Source organism: Macadamia integrifolia, chromosome 4 (genome assembly GCF_013358625.1).
Source record: "Macadamia integrifolia cultivar HAES 741 chromosome 4, SCU_Mint_v3, whole genome shotgun sequence".
NCBI classification, from domain to species: domain Eukaryota; kingdom Viridiplantae; phylum Streptophyta; class Magnoliopsida; order Proteales; family Proteaceae; genus Macadamia; species Macadamia integrifolia.
The window spans coordinates 9,518,099-9,545,706 of record NC_056560.1 but is presented as its reverse complement, the minus strand read 5'-3'; the positions used below and the strand labels follow the sequence as shown (position 1 = coordinate 9,545,706).

Below are 27,608 nucleotides of genomic sequence, written 5' to 3'. Positions count from 1 at the left end.
AAAAAAAAAAAAAAAACAACGAAACAAAACAAAAACAAAAACAAAACTAGACAAAACCAAAAACATTTTGTTGATACAAATTATGCGGCAAAAAAGCCCTAACTTGGGACAGAGCTATTAAGGGCCGAGTCAAGGATTCAGTAATTGGTATTGGGATTTGGGACTCATATTGATCTCTCTTAGGGGCATGGTTTCTAGTATTGGTATCGTATTGGTCGTATCTGATCAGTATTGATTGAGATCAATCCTCAATCTCTAACCAATTTGGATCGATTATGCGTATCATTTTAAGGGTAAAGCAAAAAAATTATATTTTTTAGAAAAATGAAAGGTAAAACCGACCAATACGCACTGATTTGATCTGGATCGATATCAAATCTACTGATAGCATCCCCTATATCCATGGTTAGTGGTGCCAGTCAGTCGATTAGTATCATTTTTTATTCAGTTTCATTGGACTTGGTATGAAAATGAGTGAAATCAAAACATAAATTAACAAAGAGGTATCAATTTGATTCAATTTCTTATTGATTGGATCTTAATTTGATTTATCACGTAAATATATTCGAAAGTAAGAATTTATTTCTTGAATTATGGATTTTTATCAGATTATATTGGTTTTGAATTTATTTTTTTAATTCAATTTATTCGATCTTACAGAAACCAGTTTAAAACATTATCCAATAAGCTTATATCGGATCTTTACAATCCAATTTCAATTGACTCAGCTCAATTTCATTTGTTCAGGCTAGGTTTTGACCTTCATAGTCTTTATCAAAATCAATATAGGTATCAATATAGATTAATCATATTAGACCAATTCCAAATTGAAAATTACTTTTTTAATTAAAATCTTTATATTAACTGATTCACCAATAACGATATGTGTCTACCAATATAACTAATACGACACTGATACCTAAATCCTTGGGAATATGGGTGGGAGGTTAAATACTTTAAGCACTAAGCACTAATTCTGTTATGAACAAATGAAGAGTGAAGACTGAAGACCACTGCCTTTAAACAATTAATCCACGTGGTTGAAATTGAACCACCTCCGGTCCTCCACCTTTCAACTTTACTGACTTTTTTTTGGCCGCTACCTAAGAACGTTTATTCCACGTGGTTGATATTAAACCACCTCACTCCACCAATCAACTTTCAGCATAACGAATCCGGGAGGAACTACCCCGAAAATTTTTCATATTCCACAAACGACCAACTGTTTAAATGGTCAACCGTACAACTACTTTTTAAAATAACAAACAGAAATCAGGAATGCAACTCAAAATTCGACCGTTGATTTGAAAATCAATTTCCCAATTTGTCCCTTGATCGTAAGTTCGTAACCGCTCTTTTCGATCGCTTCTTTGCTTCCGTATATGCAAACTGGTAAAGCGTTCGTTTCCGGAAACAAGTATAGAACAGAACTCTTTGACCGTCACCGGAACCTGATGATGAGTTCGTCATCTTAACAAACCCATATACCGGAAATTGAATTTGGAGGTGGAATGACGATGGGTTGTTTAAGCAAGGAATGATGTCAGATTCGAATGGTATAATAACTCACAGAGCGAATTTTTGAGCTGAATCTTCTTCTTCTTCTTCTTCTTCTTCTTGGCATTCCTCATAGTATTAAGTATAATGAGTTGCAGAGGAATGAATGGTTTTGAGAATCTGTAGAAGAGAATTAAATGCCGGATACCATGTCTCCTATTTTCGGTAACACCACACATTTTTGGGTTTTTCCTTGAACGCAAAATAAAAGAGATAGAGAGAGACAGGTAGAGAAGGAGGAGCAAGAAGCGAAAAATGGTGAATTTGCAGACGGGTTTTCCTCTAATAAGTCAGCAATACAAAGCACTGCTAAAGAAGAACCTCATACTCTCATGGAGAAACAGGACATCTACGTTGCTGCAAATCTTCTCTTCACTCTTCTTCATCTTTCTTATTTTCTGCATTAATAAAGCCACCAAACATTCTTCCTCTATGATTGAAAATATCATTGATCCAGAGCCCCTCGTCTCTCCCCCAATCCCTCCCTGCGAGGACAAGTTCTACATTTTGACTCCCTGCTATGACTTCGTTTGGAGTGGCAATGGAAGCACCAGGATAAGATCAATAGTGTCCAATATAATGGCTAAAAACCCAGGAAGGCCTATTTCTCCTGATAGGGTACGCATTTGGATTCAAATTTTGGTTTTCTGAGTGTTTTTTAGGCTTTTCTTATTATGAAATCAAGTCAATTTGGGTTTATTCAATTGCATGAATTGAAAAATTAGGGTTCATAGAATGGAATTGGAGCTGCATTATGTAACAAGTTTTTGCCTGTTTCTAATCACTGAAGGATCATATTATTCTTCCCTGTTTATGTAGGTCAAATCATTTAGAACATCCGACGAATTAGATGACTGGCTTTACAAAGATCCTATGCATTGTTCTGGAGCTTTGCATTTCTTTGAAAGAAATTCTACTGTAATAAGCTATGGTATTCAGACTAACTCCACCTCTGTAGCAAAGCGAGGCAGATATGAGGACCCTACTTTTAAATTTCAAATACCACTCCAAATTGCTGCAGAACGCGAAATTGCTAGGTCTTTGATAGGAGGTACTCAACCTATTCTATCCTCTCTCTCTCTGACAAATTTGAGAAACCAATAATACTCAAATACCTTGTTCAATTTTTTTCTCTTGCCACTAATTTTAGTGTTTTTGGGGTTTGGGGGGTGGGGACTTCTATTTACAGATCCAAATTTTAGCTGGGTCGTCGGTCTCAAGGAATATGCACATCCTGCCGTGGAGGTTATCTCTGTTGCGGAGGCTATTGGACCGACATTTTTCCTTGCAATTGCAATGTTTGGTTTTGTCTTCCAAATTAGTTCTTTGGTTGCTGAGAAAGAACTCAAACTTCGCCAGGTATTATATTCTCTGAACTTTCATCATTCATCAAAATTAGTATGTCAGGCCTTATGATGCAGCATCATTGTTTAAGGCCTATTCATTATTACTTCTGAAACTGCAGGCAATGTCTATGATGGGTCTCTATGAATCTGCATATTGGCTTTCGTGGCTCACTTGGGAAGCCTTGATGACAATTCTCTCCGCATTTTTCACTGTTATCTTCGGATTGGTGTTCCAGTTGGACTTTTTCCTGCACAATAGTTTTGCAGTTGTGCTCCTCTTGTTCTTTCTTTTCCAATTAAATATGGTAAGTTTATTCCTGCAGCCCACATCCTGATCCTGATTCCCATTGCCAATATATACATGGAAGCCTCACCTCATAAAGCAAGCCCAATTATGAACTTGTTCTTTTTTTGATATTGTCTTCTGGAAATGATAGGTTGCTTTTGCCTTCTTGCTTGCGGCTTTCCTTACCAAATCATCAGCATCGACGACTGTGGGTTTCTCCACATTTATCATTGGCTTCGTGACTCAGGTAAGATTCCCCTGTAAATTTTCTTGATAGCCAATCTATATGCAGTCAATTCACATGTCTCTTTTTATCATTGCAGCTCGTTACACAATTTGGATTTCCCTACAGTGACACATACAGTAAAAAGTATAGGATCATTTGGTCTTTTTTCCCTCCTAATCTCCTCGCCAAAGCACTCTCTCTGCTTTCAGATGCTACAAAAACTCCTGAAGATCATGGGATCAGCTGGAGTGCACGAGCAAAATGTCCACCATCATCGCCAAATTGTTTGATGACTATTGTATGGTTACACCTTTGCATCTTAGAGTGTCTAAAATAAATGATTCAATTCATCAATATGGTCTACCTTGTAGTCACCTCCACTTACCTGTTCTTTCCCAGATAAGATTAATGACTTAATATCTTTACTCATATATGTCTGTCAGGATATGGTATATATCTGGCTTTTGTCAACATTCTTTCTGTGGTTATTTTTGGCTATCTACTTCGACAATATAATCCCAAATTCAGCAGGTGTGAGGAAGTCATTATTTTACTTTCTGAATCCTGGGTACTGGACAGGAAAAGGTGGAGGCAAGGTTGAAGGTAAGTGAGTCTTCAGATGCAATTTTAGAATCCATTCATTGTCCTGTGCCCGAAATTATGACCATTATTTTTGTCGGGTTTCTTCCAGAGGGTGGAATTTTTAGTTGCGCTGGTTCAATTCCACCAGTGGACTATGTTACTCCAGAGGATCAAGACGTTCTTGATGAGGAAAATGTTGTAAAGCAACAATTCAATGAAGGTGTAGTTGATCCCAATGTTGCTGTTCAGTTACGTGGTCTTGCGAAGACATATCCTGGGACAACAAATATTACTGGTTGCTGTAAATGCAAAAGGACTCCACCTTACCATGCCATTAAGGTAAAGAACAATTTTTCCTTCAGAGGAATGCCTCTCCAGGAAGAGAAGCAGAGCCACTGTTCCTACCTAATTCTTCTGTTACAGACCACCCACAAGGATAAGTTCCTAGTGCCTTAGTTGTCTTATACATGAAATGTTGCATTTTTTTCAGTCATCACTTAAGTGAATGTTAGTTTAGAGTCTTAGACACTTGAAAGGAGGGGGACACTTGATTAGAGTATGGGGTTGCTTCCTGTTATGATTATTGCTGCGCTTTTTTTTTTTTTTTTAATTACTTCCAGGGTCTGTGGATGAACCTTGCAAAGGATCAACTATTTTGCCTTCTTGGACATAATGGTGCTGGAAAAACTACGGCAATTAGTTGTTTAACAGGCATTTCACCAGTGACAGGCGGAGATGGTAAATACCGTCAGCTTCAGGTTCTTAGGCTGTAAATGCAGTATAGGATTCTTAATCATCTCATAAACTGCTTTGGTTTGCAGCACTGATTTATGGATATTCTGTTCGAAGTGCTGTTGGTATGTCAAGTATCCGAAAAATGATAGGAGTTTGTCCTCAGGTGCACTATTTTTCCCCTTCCTATTTTCATTAGAAGACATATATGAATCTCATCTAGCATTTTGCAGCAATCTATGCAGCAATGGAGAAATTAATTTTTTGTTTCTACTTTTTTGTAGTTTGACATTCTTTGGGATGCCTTAACTAGTGAAGAGCACCTCCATCTCTTTGCTAGCATCAAAGGCCTGCCTCCTGATTCAATCAGCACGGTACGTGCTATACAAACCTTGAAAGGATTTTATACCTACTTGCTTTTAAAACATTTTTACTTGACTTAGCCATACCATAGCTAAAATTCTGAACTTTCATCTGAAATCAACAACTTATAAATATTCAGATATTTCATCTCAGAGTTGTTCCATTTGAAATCTTATCATTCAATTTCATTCTCAAATGAAACCAAAGCTCCAACTAAACAAATACCAACATCTGCTCTCTGATAAATAAAGTATCTTCGATTTCATCTTTATACATATCGGTTCTTAGAAGAAAAAAATTATTTTACCGGCATTCCAGGTTGTTCCTGAGTTACTAGCACATGTGAAGCTTACCAAAGCAGCGAAAGTAAGATCTGGGAGTTACAGTGGAGGTATGAAGCGCCGGGTTAGTGTTGCAATAGCCCTCATTGGTGATCCAAAATTGGTTATCTTGGACGAGCCGGTACGCACATTGTGGAATATTCTCAATCTTGCTTCTGTTGTTTGGCTATTTCATTGTGTACTTGAAGCCTCCTATTTGAATGCAGACGACTGGAATGGATCCAATTACCAGGAGGCATGTATGGGATATCATACAGGATGCAAAGAAAGGGCGAGCCATTGTCCTAACAACTCACTCAATGGAGGAAGCTGACATTTTAAGTGATCGCATAGCAATCATGGCAAAAGGAAGGCTTCGTTGCATAGGTACCTCAATCAGATTAAAGTCGCGATTTGGAACAGGTTTTATTGCAACTGTGACCTTCCTTAATGGGGATGAAGTTAAAAAGACCGAAACTCATCATCATAGGGCTGTGAAGGATTTTTTCCAACATGTATGTCAGATAAACTTAGCTCTTAAATCTTTATAACTAAAAGGTTTGTTATCTGACTCTCTAGGTTTCTTTGACAGCATTTGAATGTGGTGCCCAAAGAGGAGAATAAGACCTTCATGACTTTTGTTATTCCTCATGATAAAGAGCAACTGTTAGCAGTAAATACTCATCCCACTTTCTGTTTCATTATTATCTTTGGGTCATCCTACATCATATATATCTGTTTCAATTGCCACTTTTAAGTGCAACATGGTTTTTTCTTGCTTTAATGACACTACCACGAATGAAGATCTCTCTTGTAAGATTTGTTTCTGTTATTCCTTACAATCATATTGCTGTACAGAATTTCTTCACAGAGCTTCAAAATAAAGAAAAAGAATTTGGCATATCAGACATTCAACTTGGCCTTACAACTCTAGAAGAAGTGTTTATGAATATTGCGAAGCAGGCAGAACTAGAAAGTGCTCTTGCTGAAGGGAACTTGGTAACTCTAACATTAAATTCTGGAGCCTCACTTGAGGTAGGTTCAATGAACTATTTTTGGCTGGCTACATGAAACTATGTTGAGAAAAAAAACTACAGTGAACTATAAAAATTTCTTTATCTAACTTGTGACCTTCATGATGGTTATGCAGATACCAAAAGGATCTAGATTTGTTGAAGTTCCTGAAACAAAATCCACAGAGAATCCTGGAGGTGTCATGGTTGAAGTATATTGGGAGGAAGATGATTCAGGCAACATCTTTATTTCTGGTCACTCATCTGAAACTCCAATAACACCAAATATTCAATCTATGGTCGCTCCTACACTCACTAACCCTACAAGTTTTGGAAGAACTGAACCCATGCACGGATTTGGGATTGATCATAAATAAATGGAACAGCCAATTCTCAATGGAAGGACTGAAAGGATGTCCGATAAAGATGCAATGGCTTAATGAGAAATATTGGCTCTTTTTTTTTGTTGGGGGTGGGGGGGGGGGGGGGGAGGGTTTGGGGAATAAACACATTTAGGCTGTGTGTGATGACATCCTTTGCGGCAACATTTGCTCCGTGATAGTTGATGAGAAATATATTCTGACGAAAAACGTTTTTGATGGAAAAAACAAGGATTACATTTGGTGTAACCAAGCACAAGTTACACTGAGCCCTCACCAAGAGCTCGATTGGACGGTTCAACCTTCGTACAAGAGAGGGTATTTTAGTATCTAGATTATAAGGCATAATTATTTCTGCTTTTTCGTGACCAAACCATGGTTACAGCAAGATTAACCGAAAAATTTACATTCAGACACATTAAGACGAAATTAGAAAAAGGTACCTACGAGTTCATTATAGAAAAAACCCACGTGGAGAGGATTATTCAGCATTCTGGTGATTGAAATTTATAAAGAATCTCCTCAACCAAATGACCTATACAATCATGTATAGTTTTTTTTTTCATTATCATCAGTCTTTGTTACTCGCAGTTCCATTAAGAATTGACGGTTTCAAACAATTTTAGAACAATTGAAATGGCATATGGAGAAGTCAAGACTATTTTGAATATATATATATATATATATATATTTTGGTAAACTATTTTGAAACCTAAGACATGATCAAGTTGTGGTGTGGAAAACATGTTCATAAAATATGGGTCCTTTATGATTTAAAAAAAATGTTTGAAATTTATCTGAAATTTTGAATTGTTTGAAAAAAATCAGAAGCTTAAACAAGTTCAAAGGGACAAAAAAAAAGCATACGATGAAAGAAGCAAATTTGTCAGGCCTTCCTAAGCCTATCATCTCCATTGCCAGTCCTACCAGTCATAGCCCACATGGGATTTTCTTCCCATAGAGCCCCTATATCTACTATATGGTCGATCAGGAGAGGTCTAAATTTCAAAAAGGCTTGAGACTTCCTGCTCACATGTCAAGATTCAACCTAAGGTACTGCCATATACCCTTGCCTTCAAATACTTTGACCCAATCCCCACAATCAATTGGAGGGCTCCCCTCCCTTTCCATATAAAACCTCCATTAAAGTTGGTATTCCCAATAGCAGCTAAACCAAAAGTCGTTGGAAGTGATCCTATGGACACAAACATATACAAAGAATAAACCAAAGAACTATGGTTACAAGCCAAACATTGGAAATATGGTTACAAGCCAAACATTCATCTATTGGTGAGAAACTGTATAACAAAGGTTTATGGTTCTTACACAGTTGGTGTTCCTTTTTCAAAATAAATCTGGAAGAAAAAAAAAAAAGCAGAAACGAACATAAACGAAATCAAACCCAGACTATATCCTATGAGCTATGACTATACAGACCCTGAAAAACAACAGTAATAAGAGAGAAGTAAAGGGCTTCAGGCACACCACACACCAGTTACTCAAGTCCAGCTTCAAGTTTTACAACTGAATTTTGTACAAGCTAAAAACCAAAAGGAAAAAACTGCTGCAAGTTTACCTCTTTGAGGTAGGTAACCTTTCTCCTTGAAACCCCAATTTCTAGAAAATCACCTCCGCCAGTCTGCTTGCACAACTTTATCTGAAAGTTCCATCCATATACAAGATATGAGATACACCAGCAAATAATAAAAACACAATAAATTTTGGAGAATGATAAAACCAGGGATGATTTTGAGAAAAGGAAATGCATATCCTGACTCCACCATAGAGCCCAACATGCCTACTTGACTTTGTTTGAACCTGTTTAGGTCACCAGTCCCTTGGTCGCAAAATCTAGACTAAAGCATATCCAACTTTCATGTGAGTCAAAACTCATCAAGTCATGCCCACCTAAATAGCTGTTTTTTTCAATTGAAATTTAAGAACATAGATGGGCATAATTTCATGAGTCAAATCACAAGAAATTTAAGTTTATTTATTTCGATGATTAAGTTTCTTAGCCTGAGTTCTAGACCAACAAAATGGGAAAAATGTGATAACTAGCTGTTCAGTGGAACCAACTCCCTCCCCAGTACACCTAAAACCTATGCAGTTGGCCATGTCAGACGACTACAATGTAAAAAACCACAGTTAAACAACTAGAACAGTAGAAACCACAGTTAAGCAACTAGAACAGTAAAAACACAATTGACAATGAATCATCATCCAGAAAAAAACTAACAAGTTTATTAACATAATCAGAAGTGATAGAGAATATCTTATATCTAAAATACTTCTGCGTAGAATTTAATTATGCTTCAGAAGCAAAATGCAGCCCACACTGGAAGACCAACCACTGTTAACACATCCACAACACACAGGCAAGGCAAACCACAAGGTTTTAGATTTATTACCATTACCATCCCCCAAAGACAAAAGTGATCTGTCTCGAACTCCACCTTTTCCACTTCCATGAACCGGTTTCTGTGTTCGTGGTGAAAGTGAGTTCAATTTCCCATTGGTAGAAGAAGGCAGAGAATGCCGCCTTGTGAAATCATCCTTCTCAACCCCATCTTGACCGAACCTTGGGGAACCCTGTGCTCTAAGCTTCGCCTTAGCAGATGCAGTGGCTGCCATATAACTTGGCAATGTTGGGGTGTTTTGTAAGCCATTCTCAGGATATTCCTGCTTTGCTGGAAAGGAGGCTCTCCTGCTGCTTTTCTTGTTTCCGTTGCTATTGTGATCTTCCTTAGAGTTTAATTCCCCATTTGCTGCAGGAATATTCTCACCTAGCACACTTCTCTCCAAAGCTTGCACACCCCCTTCATCTTGATTTGTCACAGTAGTATTCTCAACTGGCTCATCTAAGGTAAGCGGTATTTGAGTTGCTTCCACATCAGGCATCTTCGGTGCCTCCACTATTGTATCTTTCGTTATCTTCTCAGAAGAATCACCTGTGCCATGGTCTGAAGTATCAGCAGCTGCATGGCATGACACTTTTCGGAGAACACGCTTTGGCTTCTCAATCACAGCCTCTATCCGATCAGAAGCCTCAGTTATGGAGCTAGAAACTTTTCTCAGAGTGCGCTTGACCTTTTCAAGCTCAGCCTGGGGATGTTCCGGAGCTGACTCTACAGGATGGCTTGTTACTTTCCTCAGGCTACGTTTGGGTTTTCCAGATTCAGAAGTAGAATGGATTGATCCATTGTCAACCTTTGCAGCAGGGATCTTCCTGACACTACGTTTTGACCGCCCTGGTTCGGTTTCTGCACTTTGAAAATGACGCTGCCTTGCCTGACGTTTTACATCAGCATTCTTCTTTGCTTGTGGAAGTGGTTCCCAAAAACAGGTAGAAGTCCAACACTCAAGCCAGTTCCAAGCTGAATTAGGTTCCCCGGGACCATATTGAAGATGAAGCGGCATTGCAGTGGATATAGAAGCAAGAAGCTAAATCACAGTAGCAAGCATCATCACATGCGCAGTACAAGTAAGCAGCCAAAATAAACAAAGCGATTGGAAAGCAGCACAGAATTGTAAGTGGAATCAAAGAATGTTAAAATTCAGTACAACCGAACAAATCAATTTGACACTTGTTATCAAAATGCAATGTTAGTAATAGAAGATCAGCATAGTAGGGAAAGCATGGGACAAAGCTGTCCTACATAAATGCAGGACTCTGAGAAGACATTCCATGTGTTACATCAAGGAGATTTGCTAGCTCAATATCAACAAAACAATATGTTTGTAATCCTTAAATAACTCAGAGATGTATCACCCCGGTTCCATTCCCGCTTCCACTAATAGGTTACTTTGGCTCATGAGCTCCAATAAACTGAAGAAATGGAGCCAGCTGAAGAATTGCTCCCAAAACCTTCTCGAAGCTATAAAATATACACCATGAAAAAGGACTTGCTCCAAAATCACAATCCTCACATGCATTCTCCTAAGAGCTGTTGCAAAAAACACGTTTATATTATCCGTCCACAAAGTATGGAGAGGGAAAGTGCTTTAGTGATCGTGTCTCGTCTGTTGAAGCAATGAAGTAACAGTACCCCTAGGTCCAAACTAATCATCTCATTGGGTAAAACTACGAAGTCAGCTAGCTCATCCATGCCAAGGGAATAATTGCTTATCCTTGAGCATCATTATTTAAAGTTTGTGTGTGTGACTTAAACCAGGTCTGGAAATATTGGAACCAAGATAATCATCTCAACATCTTTCCTCTCCCTAATGAAAGAGATAAAATCAATAGAATGATGAGGGGGGAAAAAAAACTTTTCAATCTCAAAATGTAAAATGAGTTTTGGATAAGAGATTTATCCAGAACTCAGTCCGACAGAAGCCAATTGGACGAACAGGTTGCACAATATTAGCTGCCCAACTGGGTTTTCCCCCATTTACCACAGTACTGGTTTGATATAGAAATGGTTATCTTTTCCAAGTAGTATGCATTTACCAGTTTACCCAGCTCCAAGTCTGATTATGTGCACATTTTAATGCCCGGCTTTGTTCCCAACAACCCCAAGCATGGAAGTGAAGGAATCCAGGTGGCCCTAATGAATAATGCCATTGCAAAATAGTATATAGTTTGAGTTTTCCTCATATGCAGTTCACACATTAATGCATAAAGACAAGTCCGTCCTTCAGAAGAACCATATCTAAAGCAGGGTAAGAAATAACTTACCTTAATAGCAAAAACATTTGCTAACAGCTTCTCCGTACGTCGATCTATATTCACTCTAATTGGTTCCAAGTGCTTAGCCTCCTGGCAGAAAATACAGGCATATAATCCATCAAAATTCAGGGTAAAGAACAGAACAGCTAGTAAAACAATTAATTGAAGAAGCATGACATTTTCTGATGGGAATGCTCAAACAGTGGGAGCACCCCACTTTTTTCGCTGGATGTAGCATAAGTGCATAGGTGGAACCCAGAACTTTTTCCAAAACAGCTGTTGTGAAAGGGCTCCCACAGGGAAAAAACTCAAAAGATTTAACATATCTAGCAGTAAATATATCCAAATATATGCAAAAGAAAAGATCGTATAAAGTGAAATAGATTCACACAAGAAAAAGAAAGAAGAGTGCAAACATTCAAAAGCTGATTTCAGAAAAAATTAAAGCATTAGAATATCTTCTGGAAAATTTCCAAAGCATCATCCTCGCTGGCTGATATCAACTTAAACAATTCTAATTCCTGCAAATCTATTTCTTGAATTATTTAGGTAAGAGAAAAACTTGCAGAGAGTTTTCCATTCGTAAGCATGGCAGCCAAGATTATGACTACGATGAAACAACCAGGCAGTACTTCAAATTACCAGAGCTTTTCTCTCATTGCGTTTGCTGTGCACCTCAAGACCAGTATCAGAAATTCTGATTCTTCGACCACGAACTAGTGCCTGAAACCTTACAATCCCCTTCATACAGCGTAACGTAGCAGCAGCTTGCCTCCTCACAAGGTGCCCTCGGATAAGAGCCTGCAGCCTTATGATGCCCTTTAAAGCTCGAAATGCCCGACGAGCCTACACAATACATTGCTTACATGAGTACTAATAATATAGTTGCCCAAATAGTAGATTTATAAAGAAACTGAGTTGAGAGCAAAAGGTGTAGAGGAAGGGAGTAAGTACTAAGGAACTGGCAATTATTATTTTCTAACCAAAAAAAAAAAAAACTTAAATAGAATAATATATAAGCTCATTAATTTCTTTATCAACTCAATGCACAAGGTCCACAGCCGAAGCTGGAGGTCATCAGTTGACTTGAAGATGATGAAGGGCACGCTCATTCAGAGAAAGATGCTCAGTTTTCTACCACCTCAGTCAATGAGGAAGTTTTGAATAACTCCCCAACCCTGATTTCAAAATGCCAGATCTGCGGTCACATTTCTGTCCTTCAATTCCCCTCCTGTGGGAAACAAGGAGAGGCTCTAAGGACACCACTTCATTTTTCTGAACTCTATTTGACCCCTCCTACAACATACCTAATGGCAGCAAAGAACTCTGAAAGGTGGGCAAAAGAAGGGTAAGCAAGGGAGATGAAAGAAGAATTTCTATAATCAATTGCTTAGAGGACAAACTTTGGTACTAAGACTAGTGCTCCAACCAAGCTACTCCTTCACACTACATGCATATTTGTCTTCACTACTTTCAGAACTAATTATGCTTTTATCTTTTCTAAATTTCAAATTTGAAAAAATTTCATAATTACTTTATTTAATTAAGGCTTACACCTCAAGTTTTGCAAAACTCAGCTTTGGTCATTCATGGACTAGGCTTAGTCTCATGATAGACCAATAATGTAGAAAGCACAAGGAACTCGTTTTATTATACATCACACTCAGGGCCATTATCTGATCCCGCATCCTTTTAGGTCTCTCCTCAAAGCATTTCTTCAAATAGCCAATCATCGGATGCAACGACACAATCTCCATCCAAAATGACTTAGTGGGCCCCCACACAATGAAATAAGAAAAAGGTGGGTCGGGGAGTAGAAAGAAAAATAGAATGGTTCTTTTTTCTTAATATAAAATAAATAATATTTTACAGGAACACAAGGATCCCGAAAAAAGGCAAGAGACACCAAACCAAACCTTTCGTCCCTCGCAAAACTTACTTCAAAAGAAAACCAGTTCCTTTTCAGTTTTTGCATCCATATCACCTCAATTCCCTCGAATAAAAAATATATACGTCATATTCTATTCCCCCAAGACATTGGTTCCACCATATAATTCATACAATCAACGATGTATTACAAAAACTCAGCCTTATCCCAACTAAATGAGGTTGGCTACATGAATCATTGCCCTCCAATCAGCTCTATTCGAGGTCATACTCAATGATGTATTGCATATATTAATTTATAAATTCACTAAAAAACGGATATGCTATCTTTCTTTCTTAACTTGGGAATAAACATTTCAATGAGCCTAGCCTAAAAACATATTTGCTATCTATTTTCTTTTAACTTGGATTTCAACATTTTAATGAGCCTAGCCAACACTAGCAAACTAAATTTCATGTAGCTAAACAGCTATGTCAATGCTTGAAGGCTCAGCTCATCCCACCAGACATTGTGATGGAGGGCCAATAGGGAAAGGGAAGAAATCCTTGAGAGAGGTCTCAGAGTTGTAGGGGAGAGGGAGAAATCACATTAAGAAGGGGGGAAAAAGGAGAATCACTCACACATGCCCGCAGGCTCTACAAATACTCAAACTCAATTCATCTTTTCAATCTGTCTTTTTCAATCGATTACAAGCATATAAATAGGAAATTGAAAAACTCTAACATGGAAAAAAATCCTAAAAGGAAACTAACTCAAAATGAAAAGAAATCCTAAACCAATTCTAACTATGTCCCATGCATGCAACTTCTCAAAAATAAACAAAATAAAATAAACTAAAGATATTAGTCTCATAAATAAAATAAACTACTAAAATCTTACTTGACTAAGGACTCAATATGGATCTGGTAATCTCTTGTTGGATACCCATATGGGTATGGATCGCTCCATGGGTGCGCATCTACATCAATTCCCCCGATGTTGAGAAAAACACGTCCACGAGTTTAATAGAACGGGAGAATCAACACCAATCGATCAACATCCATCCTTGCCTGTATGAAATCACCATCAAAACCAAGATCGAATGATATGAAATCCAAGACGCAAAGTTCATTGGTGAAGTAGTGACTTGGGAAAATAAAATCGATCGGTTCATTGAAAAGATCAATCGATTTAAAATTTTCCATAAGTTGATCTTCAACCTCCAATGGTGTCATATCATCTTTTACCACCGGTGATTCATCTTCTAGTTCGTCTACCCGTTGTTCAACGGCTGAGATCACATAGTTGAAGGTAGAGTGTGTTATGGATTTGATTTCCGTGCAATGTCGTTGAGCCTCATTGAGCTTCTCTATTATCAACTGCATTTGTTGACGAATATCCGCTAAAAGATTGAGATCCATTGGCCAGTTTTTTTTTTTCCTTTTTTTTTTTTTGTCAAGGGAGGGCAGAATTGTAAATAGATGAAGTTCACTTTAAGTCACCAAGGGATGTCACGTGTGGGTCAGGGATATAGTTGGAAATAAGGGAAAAATATGGGGATAAAGAATTAAAGACAAACAGAAGGGAAAAGTGGGGAAATCCAACAAATTGAAGACAGTAAGAGAGAAAAGGGTTATCAGGGGTGGGGTTTAGGATTACCGAGGAGAAACAATCGACCGAAGGCTCTTCTTAGAGACGGAATCAGCAGCGGGAGTCGGCTCCAATCAAGAGAGAGGCTCACGATGGCTTTGCAGGTATGTGGTCCTTTCTCTCTCTTCTCAACTTCTCTTTCTTCTTCTTCTTCTTCTTCTTTTGCTTCTTCTCGTCTGTTTTTTCCTTTTTTTCTTCTGCTTCTTCTTTCTTCTCTTCTTCTGCTTCTTCTTTTTTCTTTCCTTTGATCTTCCTTCTCAACTCTCTCTTCTTGCTGCTCTCTTTTTTTCCTTTTCTGTTCTTCTGTTCTTCTGTTCTTTCGTCCCTTCTTCTGCAACTTTTTTCTTTCAAACTCAGCAGAACTCTAAAACAAGGAAGGGTGTCACAGGAAATTATTTTTCTGCTTGCTCTTGCTGCTGCTTCTCTTTGACTTCTCTTTTTTTTTCTCTCTTGCTGCTGGCGGAAAGGGAAAGAGGAGGCGGTGGGTGGCCTTCTTGTGTGGAATCAAAGGGAGGAGAAAAAGGGATGGATTAGGGCTGGGGTTTCAGCAGGCTTTAGGGATTTTCTTTTTTCTTTTTTTCTTTGGCTGTTCTCAGTGACGGTAGAACCAAAACAGATGATGGGAAGGGAAGAAAGGGAATGGGGAGAGAACGAAGGAGGATCCTTTGGCTCTAATATCAATTGATGGAAGGCCGGTAGAGAAAGGGAAGAAATCCCTGAGAGGGGTCTCAGAGTTGCAGGGGAGAGGGAGAAATTGCATTAAGAAGGGGAGAGAAAGGAGAATCACTCACACATGCCCACAGGCTCCACAAATACTCAAACTCGATTCATCTTTTCAATCTGTCTTTCTCAATCGATTACAAGCATATAAATAGGAAATTGAAAAACTCTAACATGGAAAGAAATCCTAAAAGGAAACTAACGCAAAAGGAAAAAAAATCCTAAACCATTTCTAACTATGTCCTACATATGCAACTTCTCAAAAATAAACAGAATAAAATAAACTAAAGATATTAGTCTCCTAAATAAAATAAACTACTAAAATCCTACTAGACTAAGGACTCAATAGGGATCCGGTTCATCTCTCGCTGGATACCCAGATGGGTATGGATCGCTCCATGGGTGCGTATCTACATCACATTGTCAACCTTCAGATACACGGTAAAAAAATGCTAGTCAAAGCCTCCAAACAGAAGTCTCATGAAATTCATCTAGCAATGAAATACATGAAATGCCACTAACAGAGTCAATGAGAGGTTGTAGAATAACTGAAGCTACGAGTTACCAAGAAAAAAGCAAAAATAACCAAATAAACCTTTGATGCAGGAGCAGTAAATTACCAAATAACCCCTAAAAGCAGCCTGCACCTTTGTTGCAGCTTGTTCTTGCTTGATTCGCTCTGGATCATTTGCTGCCTCAGGACCTGTGGTTCCTTGCGTATCTGGATCCTGATTTCCGGGCAATACCTTACCATCACGCTGTAAATTGGAAGGCACCACATTTTCCAACGCCAAGTTTCCCCCATTTCCATCAGTTGTACCGGGTGTCACCAGTGAAATCAATGGATGATCCACAGCTGATTCAACACCCAAGGCCTTGGCAGCAACCAAAGTCTCATTCTCATTTGCAGTTTGCTTCACATAATAATAAATAGCAATTAGAAATCTCACATTCTCAATCACTCTAATACGAATCATAAACACAGAAGAACATCAATCAACATGATTTAAACAACATTCCTTGACCAGAAAAGCAGCAGTTAACCAATACTTCAGCCCCCAAAAAAATATTATTCAGGATGCCACTGTCATTGGTAATTCAAATTAAAGGTTGACATAAATTTGGTTCATTTAAAGGCAGAGATAAGAGCTTCAGGTCAAGAATATATTCAATATTGTCACTATAGTCAATGTGTGGGATAGCAAAACCTTTACAGTAATCATCCAGGAACCTGTCAGACAATTCCATAATAAAACGAGAGGAGTTTAAAACGAGAGGAGTTTTCACCAGGTAGTTGACCAAATACAATCATCTAGTTTCTACAAAACCTAACAATAAAATGTCCATATAGAAAGCACTAAGTGGAGGAAAATGTTTTTAGGAGATGGAAAATTAAAATGAGGACCATTTGATGCAGTAACATTTTCTTGGAACAGCACAAGCCCATTTGGAAGCCAGAACTGGGTCCAAATATAGTTTTTGGTCCAGTAGGATTTAGGAATTAATTTGGATAATATTGTGATCTGCGTAGGGAATTAGATTGAGTTGAGTAGGTTATTATTTTGAGTTGAAGTGGAGAGGTTGATAACTTCTGTTGTTTTGGTTAGCGATAGTGTGAGGTTGCTGCGTAGAAAACAGAACAATCATTATTGTAATATATAAGACAAAAACAAATGTAAGTTTTTCAGGAATTTGAATAATCTTTCTCAAGAGCAAGTGGATATACTTAATAAAGTGGCACAAAAAAGTAGTTGACAACTTCTCAAAAATCCTTAATTCTATTAGATCAGCGACAAACTAGTCCTTTATATTAAGAAATCATTCCCTAACAAATGTAAGTTGTTCAGGAATTTGAATCATCATTCTCAAGAACAAGTGCATATATTTCAAAAAAGATGCACAAAAAAGAAGCAGCCAACTTCAGAAAAATCCGTGGTTCTATGGACCACAAAATAGTCCTTTATATTAATAAATCATTCCCTTAGTCAGCAAGTACCTCACACAAACCGCACAACTGACAAGCTTTACAAAAGCATGGTAATTCACAACAATGGGGAGAAACAGGGCCTAGTAGTACTAGTAGAAGCAGCGGTACAAATTAACAATGATGACAACGACAAGCAGATGAAAGAACTTACCAAAACCTCCCGTCCTTTTGACAAACTAGACTTCGATGCCTTCTTTCCAAATAGAAGTGTCTTGATCCATTTCCCCGGGGACTTGCCCATTGCAAGTAGCTCAGATACAGAACTACTGAAACCTGATTTTCAAGCCCTGCATGGTTTCAGATAAATTAAAGCTTAGGAATTCTATTACTATATAGAAAGGTTAAACCACAACCTCCGACTCTTACATCAAAACGCCTTGATCCAATCTAATCATGTTGGCTACCACAGCCATGATCTAGCATACAATCTCTTTCAAAACATAAAAATTCCCACCCAAGGAAATTTTCCATTCTTTATTTCTTCTGGTAACTCTCACCCAGGCAAATTACTAGTCATAGACCGGACATCTTAATTATCTTTTCACCAGCTTGAAAACTTCCCAAAAATTCAATAAAAAACCTCAAGCACAAACAGTCTTCCGAACATAATCTCCGGTGAACACCTGAGATCGAGTAAAAAATTTGTCCCAAACTATCAAAAGAAGGGGTAAAAAACATCTCAGATCCCACCGAAATCAGCTCTATAAACAAAATTTAGGTTAATGTACTATTGAACAAAACCAAATGATCAAAACTCAATCTAGAAAGATATCCGCTCCAACCAAAATCAACGAATCTTCCAACAAAACTTAAAAAATAATAATAATAATAATAATAATAAAAATAATGATCAGCGGAAAGAAAAAGGAAATTGAAATATCAAAGAAAGCGCACCAGATCTGAAACTTACCAGACGAATGTACTCCTTCGGAGCTCTGAATCTATCATTCCTGTACTCCAAACCAACATAAGAAACGCCGATGAAACAGAACAAACAGTACTATTCAGAGATCTGAGGAACATGTTACCAAATATTACGAGCAAAAGAACAAAATGAAACGAAACGAAAACCAAATTCCTCCGAGTGTCCCTGTTTATGTGTGTGTTCTTGAGAGAGAGAGAGAGAGAGAGAGGGGTTTTGGTTTGAGATGGAAGCAAAGTAACTGTACCATGTATATTGTATTCGCATGCAACCGGGGAAGAAGGAATGGACGACTCACACATTCTATCGTTCCTCTCACTCACTCTCCCCCACACTCCACTGACCACGATGGAGACGAAAAAAAAAATAAGAAAAGGATGAAAGAACTCTGTCCGGGAGCGTGTCAACACCAACGGTCCCATGTGAATATAAATAGAAAAAAAAGGCTCTTGAACAAAATCTCCTACCTTCCCTGGATGAATTTTCTTTCTTTCTTGTTTTTTTGGTAAAACCCAATGTGGAAATCACCATGAATATTTTAATTATTAATTAATTAACATAGGTAGCATTAATTTTTACCTCGTACATATATATATATATATATATATATATATATTTTTTTTTTCTTTTCTGATTAAGATTTTGCCTCATACTTTGAATTGATCATAAGGTCACACCGTTGGAGAGGGAAACAATTAAACTAGATCTAAATCTTTTACTTTGGGTGAAAGCTTTTTCCTCTAATTCAAAATAATTTCTCCCACATATGTATTAGAAATGACATCTTGGGATGGATGTAAAGCTAAGCAAATTGTCTATGTTCTTATTGCTTTATGAACAGGGATTGTGTAGGTTGTAGAAGATGTGAAATTGTATGTCCAACAAATCTCTTGGGAGTTATAGCAACCTTGCTACTATGAAAAAATATGTTAGACGGACGCTCAATTGGGTGAAAATTTTGAATTAGATCATGCTATTTTGAAATCCAATGGTGTTTTTCTTATTTTGAGATTGTGTTTTTTTTTTTTTTTTCATCTATAGAGAAAAGAGAATCTCGAATCTCGAATCTTAAGACTCTTTATTCATCCACGCGACTTGATCCATAAATTCCATAAGGGTTGGAGTTAATTACTCATTATTTCATCAGTCCAATCATAGAATAAAAGATTATATCTTCACCCTTACGTGACAGCAAATTTCCTCTTTTGCTTTAAAGGGTTAAGTTTATTATGGTTAGTACCTCATAAATGTTTCTATGCATTAACTACCTAATATGTATTAGGTTTAATGGCATGGTTTAGATTTCCACATGTCAATTTTTAAAACATGAGTCAATCATTTACCTTAATTGTATTATACTTTTTTTATAGGTAATCTGTATGTATAAAGGAGTAAAAATACATTAAAAAAAAAGCCATTATAACCTTTTTTGGGCAGACCAAAATAAAGGATGAGAGGTTTATAAACCAAGCAGGACAAACCCCATGCAGGAGTAACCCAATTAGGAAAAATATGCTATTGAAGATTTGAGTAACCCAATCGTAGGAGCGAATATAGTACATGGCACTTTTCATACGACGACTTTGCTGTAGGAAACTTCTCACAATTGGATGGATAGGTTTTTAAAGACACCATGACCACTGTCATCATTCAACTTTGATACTGCTTCCTCTATAAAACTCAAATGAATTCCCTCCATCATATCAACTTGATGGATCACCTTCACACTATGCTTTAACTCAACTTGATCGATCACCTCTTTACTATGTTTCAACTTTGTCTCTTCCTCTGGAGAGATAACGGGTGTGGCTCTCGTCGAGATATTATCCTCCACAAGATTTGAAAAAAATATAGCAATTGCTAATGGAGATATATAAGGATTATGGAGTACCATTAGCCGAATTTGACACCTTAGAACACCGATCCTCATAATTACAATTATGTGAGCCTACTCTCAATTCCATATGTAGTATGATTCTATATCATGCTTGTCTGAACGAATTGAAAAAGGAATCTGTATTAGCATCTTATCATTCATTTGTTTTTCAAAATATAATAAATAAATAAAATATTTATATTAGCACATGGCCAACTCTCTTTTTTTGTTTTTTTGTTTTTGTTTTTGTTTTTTTTTGTTTTGGTATTGAATAGCGAATTTGATTAAAAAGAAGAAGAAGAAAAAAAAAAGATGGCATTAATTGATCTAAAATGTGACAAAAAGTAGATCCAATACTTAATATCTTGGGGTCGAACCAACCATTAAACTAGCTCCCAAAAAAGTTATAGGTTAGCCTTCCCCTTCTATGATCCGTCTTTCTCCGACTTGGAATGGTTTAGCTTTTCTTGTTTATTTTGGTTTTTAATGTAAATTTTAAAAAACAAATTAAGATTCAAAATACTTGTCCCTTCAATTTTTCTTTATACTTATTTACATCTCTCCTTAATTGCTTCTTAATTGACTAGTTTATTGATGTAGCCTATTGTTGAAGCTAGAGGGATTATGTACTTCCTTTAGTTTTGGAGATTCTTTAAGTCTCTCCATAAAATGGTTATTAAATGCTACAGTTGTTAGTACGTAATTTATCCTTTGAAGCTCCTTAAGGCAATTTATCTTTTAAATTTTTGAGACACTTTATGTCTTTACACATAAGCCTCTTGAAGAAGCAATTATTGAGTTTTTGAGAGATTAAATTTGAGCGATCTTTAATCTCATATCTTTAAGTATCAATTTATTCACTTTGATTTTGAAGTTCTTTAATTCATTTATTTTACTTCTCATCCAAATTGTTTTATAAATAGGGGGAGATTTAGCATTTGCAAAAACACGGATCAAGTCACTTGAAGCATTCAAGTGTGTGTTGTCAAGCTTTGATTTTATTGAGTTTCATTGGATTTTATATATTTATTTTTTGGTGTTTTGTTTTCTAGCTTGAGCATAGCCCTATAGCATTCGAAGGGGTCCAGTAGTCGAGTGCACAATTACTGGGGAAGCCACCGGACTGTTTTATCTTGGAGGTCGATTTGCAATATTCCCGCTTGCACCATAGGGAAGCACTACAGTCTTCAGGACAGTGTCAAGTGACACAATTCAACCCACCAATTTTTCTAACAATCTATGTTTCAGGTTCAAGAATATTTCATACGGGTGATAGATTGAAAGTTCTCTTATCAAGAAAATGACACTGCGGTTTGCTCTCTCAATAATTTGACACAACTTTACCTATAGTTTACTTATTATGAATTATGACACGCTAGCCTTCCCCTTTTATGATCCATCTTTTCCTGAACTTGGAATGGTTTAGCTTTGTTTGTTTTCTTACTATACATTATAACGTGCCAGTCTTCCCTTTTTATGATCCATCTTTTTCTGACTTTGAAATGGTTTAGCTTTGTTTGTTTTCTTACGATGAATTATAGCGCACTAGCCTTCCCCTTCCTTGATCCATCTTTCTCTGACTTTGGAATGGTTTAGCTTTGTTTGTTTTCTTACGATGAATTATAATGTGTTAACCTTTCTCTTCTAAAATCCATCATTTTCTAACTTTGGAATGATTTAGCTTTGTTTGTTTTCCTATGATGATATTACGATTTTTTTTATTTTTTATTTTTTATTTTTTTAAGAAAGAGAATTCGATACATCAGTGTAAAAGATTGAGTGGAATTTGTGGAACCAAGCATAGCCCCGAAATAAGCAAAATGTGGGGTTCCGGTATTAATATGCAGACAAGTCTAAAATGCACTTTTTTTTGTCTTTTGGTGCCGACAAGTAGTATTGACTCTTAGCATGCGTCCACTGAAGCAACGGATTACTCTAGCCCTGCCGTGGCCGCGGATCAAAATTTTTCTTAGATCAACTTCGGAGGTAGTTGAAAAAATATTAAAAAACGATAGCAATCTCTCCCTCTCGAACGCAGGCGCACGGTCAAGCTCACGCTCCCGCTCACGCTCATGCTCACAACCCTCCCTGCTCCCGCAAAACCGTCCCCTCTCTCTTGATCTTACGAAAGGGACAATGAAAAAGGCAATGACGGAATCAACTTGCGTTCAAAGAAGATTGTAGTAGTCGATGAGAAGGGCACCTTAGGAATTTGGATTTGCTGCCCGTACGTTCATATGAACTAAACATGTGACGATATATTCAGAACATATTTCTTTTGCTTTCTTAGATATTTCTCTTCACCTTTTTGATACCCAGTTTAGCACCTAGGGATATTAAAGCTTTAGAATCGGATTGACAGATATGCTGATCCGGATTCATCCGCATAAGCTTAGATCAGTTGGTTTTACAATTATTATTATTATTTTTATTAAAAAATATATTTTTAATAATTTTGCCCTTGATCCAATACTGATACTTGATTCAAAATTGAACTAGAAGAAGAAGTGGTGAGAGCAAGAGATGATGGACCACCAAGAACAACAATAAGCATAACAGAACCGTAATGAGACAAGCCTAACCCAAACCAAGTGAACCCCCTCTGATTTTCATCGTTTACTATGCTCTCTCTCTCTCTCTCTCTCTCTCCAAATGATGGAATCCAACGGCATTGTCTTGATATGATCATCATTGAGTTGTCACTGTGAAAATAAAAAAAAGGGAGAGTGATAGATATGCCGCCAATATCAAGTATGTTAGCGGATAACACCAATAGAAACACATGATGGAGTATCATTCAGGAAGGATATGAGGGTCATTTTAGAAAAATAGAAGAGAGAGATAGACACAATAGGTACTAGCATACTTGATATCGGCGGCATACCCAACCTTTTCCCTAAAAACAATATCAATTTTTTAGAAAGAAATGGAACTTTTATATTAGTTGAATAATAGAATCAGACCCTCTTGTGTGTCAGTATGTTCAGTTCGCATTCGACAGCCAAAGGTATGTGCTTAGGTGTTCAATCATCCAATGCACATTAAGTTTACTTGAGAAGATCCGGGTTCTTGAATCACCACCACCTAAACTACGTGGGACTCACAAAGAAAATTGACTTCAACGATCAATTGATCTAGCCATGATAAAAGAAACTTGTCATGATATAGGGAATATATGAGACAACACCTCAATCCATCTAGTGGAATCGGTCTTCCTTTAGTGGCTGATTCCCAATATGCTCTTATCCACTCATCGTTCCATTAAAAGAAGTGGGAAAATCAGGATTCAAATACAGAAAATTCAGATCTCAATCGACCAGAATTGGCGATCCAAGTCCGATTCCTAAAACCATGGTTACAATAGAAAGCTTAATAGATAAGCGCAGTGATCTACAATACATCTGCTAAATGGGTTGAGATTTGAGATCAGAATGTCTACATTCCGGTTGTTGGGGTGGCAATTTACAACTAAGGTTCTTAGTAATGAATCGGGCCAAAATTTAAGTAAGTCACCAATATGAATAATGAAAATTTGTTATATAATCAGTTGGTAAATTGGATCAAGGGTTGCCATCCATGTTTGAAACAAAGGAAAATTGGTAGTTATCATTATAAAGGTATTGCATATTAGGTTTCATTTTGGATCCTCAGAATAAAAATATATTAAGATTATAATAGTCCTTAAAATGGGAACTCTTTTTTTTTTTTTGGTGGGGGAGTGTGCCCTTGTGCTAGACACATTGGGGTGAAATGATCAGTCCGCACTCCCATGAAATGAAAAATGATGCTTCTCTGTAGATGTTTTCTTTTCCGCTCTTATTGATCCTCATACACACCTAAGAACCACATTCCTTTATGGGAAACATTTATCAGAGAAAAACAAGAGTGAAAAATGTAGGTATACAAATAGAGGTAGGAAGGAAAATACGAAACGAACATTTTGTTGTATTTTATACTTCATGGTTTTCGATCATTTTTAATTATATGAAGATCAATTGGTCACAAATTTGCCTTCTTTTTTTTTTTTTTTTAAGTATATCATATCAATCACTATATTGATATGTATGTAGAAGAACCGGTTGGGTTCCAGGGACAAAATGTGATGTCTACAGTATGTTATGTGATAATATAGTTTGTTATCTTAATTTAAGGAGTATAACAAACATGATAACTAGGAATTATATTTTACATAAAATATAAGTATAAATACTAACAATGTTTTAAGAGAAACCTATGCAACTGCCTTATTTTAGTGGAAAATCATAATAGATTTGTCTAATAAGTGATAATAAATTTTGATCATTTTAAAATATATAACGATTAATTCCATTAGGTCATAGAGGTTGTTAATCATGCAATATAGATCCTAATTGGTTCATTGTTAAATTATTATTTTAATAATTCAATAAAATAGGTGTCTTGCAAGGTTTAAAAAAAAGCAACAAATCCTTGTGACAATAATATTTTGTCTAATAATAAATATTAGAAAAAATAATGTTGCTTAGTCATGTGGATCTTGCTCCCATATATACAAATACACAAAATTATGCCCTCGTAATATAAAAAAAATTCTTTCTACCAAAAAAAAAAAGAAAGTAATATAAAAAATTCTTTCCGTATTTATGCCCTCTGTGCGCACTCTTATTGACCCACACACTAATGTAGAACTATGCACTAAATAGTGATCACCTGCCCTAAATATTATTAAAGCTCTGAATATCCATTATTAGTTAGTCAATTTTATTACTTATACTCACAATGATGATATGGGATTAAGACCATTTATCTACCTACAATTTATCCTTTGAATCTCGTCAACTTACAAAAACGTAAGGCAAACACTTTTTTTTACTGCTTGCTTATTGGTAAGTTTCTCTTTTCTAAGATACATCTACTCAAGCAAAAAAAAAAAAAAAAAAAAAAAAAAAAAAAAAAAAAAAAATCATTATAAAAAAAAAGATTAAACTGTTCATGATTGTGCATATACTTGCAGTTGTTCATAGTGAGAAGAGATAGTGACCTATGGAGCCGACAAGGCTGTGGCATCTAACCCAAGTTTTAGTGTCACTCTCATATCTCAATCAATTAATAAAAAAACAGGGAGAGGGTGTCTCACGACACAAGTGTAGGGTGTGAGGCTACATCAATGGTGAAGAGAAGAACGATATCATCCAAATACAAACCCTTCCGAAATGACTGGCCTCTCTTATATGAAAGATAAAAATTTTACCTCTGGTAATGCTTTGATGGGTGCTCTTATTGATTCGTGTTGATGCAAAAGCTGCGGTGTTGAAAACTTGCCCCCAAATTTATAATAAGAAAATCTATATGAGAAGGTGATATTACCATGTGTCATTGGAATTTCTTTTTTTAGAATTAAAAAAAGAATATCTAATGCTTCAATAAACAAAGTTTAAAAATCAGTTCAATAGATCAAACCCCGATCGATCTGGTGAGAGGAATAAACAAACTTTAAAGATCAGTTCAATAGATCGAACCCTGATTCATGTGGTAAGAGGAGGTGTAGGTGGATTGGAATCGGAACCACTTTATATATAGACATGATCCAGGAGGACAGAGCCAAGCGGAACAAGAGAGAAACCGTTATAATACCATGTAAATTTTCATCTCAAAAGACCAATCTAGTAAATGGAAGTGTTCACAGGTATATGTGGAAAGAGAATTTTCCACTCAATCGATATGGGACTAAACACTTCAATAGTTGTAGCACATCCATCTCGAGGGAGTCTGGATTTCCTCCCCCATGTGTAAGCTTTTCAAAGCACTACCCCTCCCCCCTCCCCCCTCCAAATTTTAATCTTTAATTATGGTAAATGGCTGTATTTGGAAATTTATATAATCGTAAAAAGGAGGGGATAGGGAGTTGAGGACAAACATTTTAGAAGGGTTGCTCCAAGCTGTTTCTACTGTTCACAAATCACAATCAATCTAAGTAACGAGTCTAATGACCAATTTTTCATCTTTCCCAACAATGTTATACCTTACTTATTTATTTATTTATTTTTTTGTGGGATGGGGAGGGGGTGTTGGTCATCGAATGAATGTACAATTTAATACCACGCGGACTAAAACTTGAAGAGGGAGGGAACATGGATCATGCCATTCAAATGTGATCAGTAACTCTGCACATCGAAGGACTAGCTTGCAACAACATCACAATGCAAACTAGCTACCTCCTTTGTTGTAAGAGGTGATTGGTGGAGGGGAAGGGTCCTTTTCTACTATGCAACCATCACAATGCAGACTCTTTAGTCCTCAATTATAGATATCACTTAATACTATATGTATTTCAGGCAAGAGATCGCTATCTGTTCGTGTGATCATTGCGTTAATGCGTAGATCAATGGGAGGCCATGGAGAAGCATCTTCGATGTATGAAACAAAGGTTAATACAGTTTTTTGATGCCTTCTTATATCTTGACACAGACACGCAACCGGATTTTTTTATTTTTCTAGAATACTTGTAGAATTTTATGCAAGTGATGGCGTCCAAATGCTAATCATTGGGAGAGGGAATCACTACATCAAGAGGATCGAAGTAAGAAGCTATGGGATGTGGGCTAGCTCATGTATTCAAGTATCGATACCGATACATATCTTTCCTGATACATGAATCGGTTAATATGGTAAAAAATAGATTGTTTTAATTAAAGAGTGTTCTTTTTATAACCGATGTGGCAGTATTGATAATTGTATCTGTTTTAGTACCTTCAGAGCCTGTCTCTTAAGAACCCCAGAGGAAGAAGCCCATGAATTTACCCAAAAGTTAAGGTTAAGGTAGATTTTATCTAATTCTATTTGATTTATATCGGAATTAGTCAAGCTGTTAATCTCATAGCATAAAACTTAGGACGGTCATGCCTTAACCATACAAAAAATTTGGCCTTTTCAAATTTCATTCAAACTGGGCTAATAGTGTTAAGAACTCAACCCAAGCCCAAAATATAGCTAAAGCTAAGGTTTTCTAATTTAAGCCGAAGCTGAAATCCAAACGACCAGCCCAAAATGTTGCTAGGTCAACGGTACAATGGCATCAAGGAACCTTATGGGTATCAAACGAGACGGTTCTGGGTGATTGGGATGGTTTC

General features: G+C 36.8%; 2 protein-coding genes and 1 long non-coding RNA gene across 4 annotated transcripts; 1 reads left to right on the top strand and 2 right to left on the bottom strand.

Annotated features, from left to right (window-relative positions):
• Window positions 1-1,730: 1,730 nt before the first annotated feature.
• LOC122077511 (ABC transporter A family member 2-like) lies at window positions 1,731-6,873 on the top strand. Its single transcript, XM_042643471.1, has 16 exons — window positions 1,731-2,175; window positions 2,377-2,608; window positions 2,747-2,916; window positions 3,023-3,208; window positions 3,341-3,436; window positions 3,513-3,713; window positions 3,859-4,018; window positions 4,107-4,336; window positions 4,618-4,735; window positions 4,819-4,895; window positions 5,014-5,103; window positions 5,411-5,554; window positions 5,640-5,927; window positions 6,005-6,085; window positions 6,271-6,447; window positions 6,563-6,873. Exons 1-16 carry the CDS (start codon window positions 1,813-1,815, stop codon window positions 6,800-6,802), a joined length of 2,853 nt encoding a protein of 950 aa, XP_042499405.1. The 5' UTR covers window positions 1,731-1,812; the 3' UTR covers window positions 6,803-6,873.
• A 1,194-nt stretch (window positions 6,874-8,067) lies between these two features.
• On the bottom strand, window positions 8,068-19,026 carry LOC122076506 (protein IQ-DOMAIN 31-like). 2 transcript variants are annotated; one of them, XM_042641818.1, is made up of 8 exons: window positions 18,871-19,026; window positions 18,612-18,651; window positions 17,853-17,988; window positions 16,335-16,628; window positions 12,120-12,323; window positions 11,487-11,567; window positions 9,217-10,249; window positions 8,068-8,462 (listed from the first exon to the last, which is right to left on the bottom strand). In XM_042641818.1, the coding sequence occupies exons 3-8, from the start codon at window positions 17,940-17,942 to the stop codon at window positions 8,431-8,433; spliced, it is 1,734 nt and encodes a 577-aa protein (XP_042497752.1). In that variant the 5' UTR covers window positions 17,943-17,988; window positions 18,612-18,651; window positions 18,871-19,026; the 3' UTR covers window positions 8,068-8,430. The 2 variants fall into 2 exon arrangements, with proteins under 2 accessions (XP_042497752.1, XP_042497753.1); XM_042641819.1 differs by lacking the exon at window positions 18,871-19,026 and having other exon boundaries at window positions 18,612-18,857.
• Window positions 13,768-15,223, bottom strand: LOC122076507. Its single transcript, XR_006139498.1, has 2 exons — window positions 15,004-15,223; window positions 13,768-14,414 (listed from the first exon to the last, which is right to left on the bottom strand). It is a non-coding gene; the product is annotated as an uncharacterized LOC122076507 (long non-coding RNA).
• Window positions 19,027-27,608: the final 8,582 nt, after the last annotated feature.

Bases quoted from the DNA above. Each gene is read 5' to 3' on its own strand.
- LOC122077511 (XM_042643471.1), top strand. From the start codon at position 1,813: ATGGTGAATTTGCAGACGGGTTTTCCTCTAATAAGTCAGCAATACAAA. The intron at 2,176-2,376 runs GTACGCATTTGG...CTGTTTATGTAG, and splicing joins GGCCTATTTCTCCTGATAGG to GTCAAATCATTTAGAACATC. The intron at 4,337-4,617 runs GTAAAGAACAAT...AATTACTTCCAG, and splicing joins CACCTTACCATGCCATTAAG to GGTCTGTGGATGAACCTTGC.
- LOC122076506 (XM_042641818.1), bottom strand. From the start codon at position 17,942: ATGGGCAAGTCCCCGGGGAAATGGATCAAGACACTTCTATTTGGAAAG. The intron at 16,629-17,852 runs GTAAGTTCTTTC...TATTATGTGAAG, and splicing joins CAAAAGGACGGGAGGTTTTG to CAAACTGCAAATGAGAATGA. The intron at 10,250-11,486 runs GTAAGTTATTTC...ACTGTGATTTAG, and splicing joins CAAATGTTTTTGCTATTAAG to CTTCTTGCTTCTATATCCAC.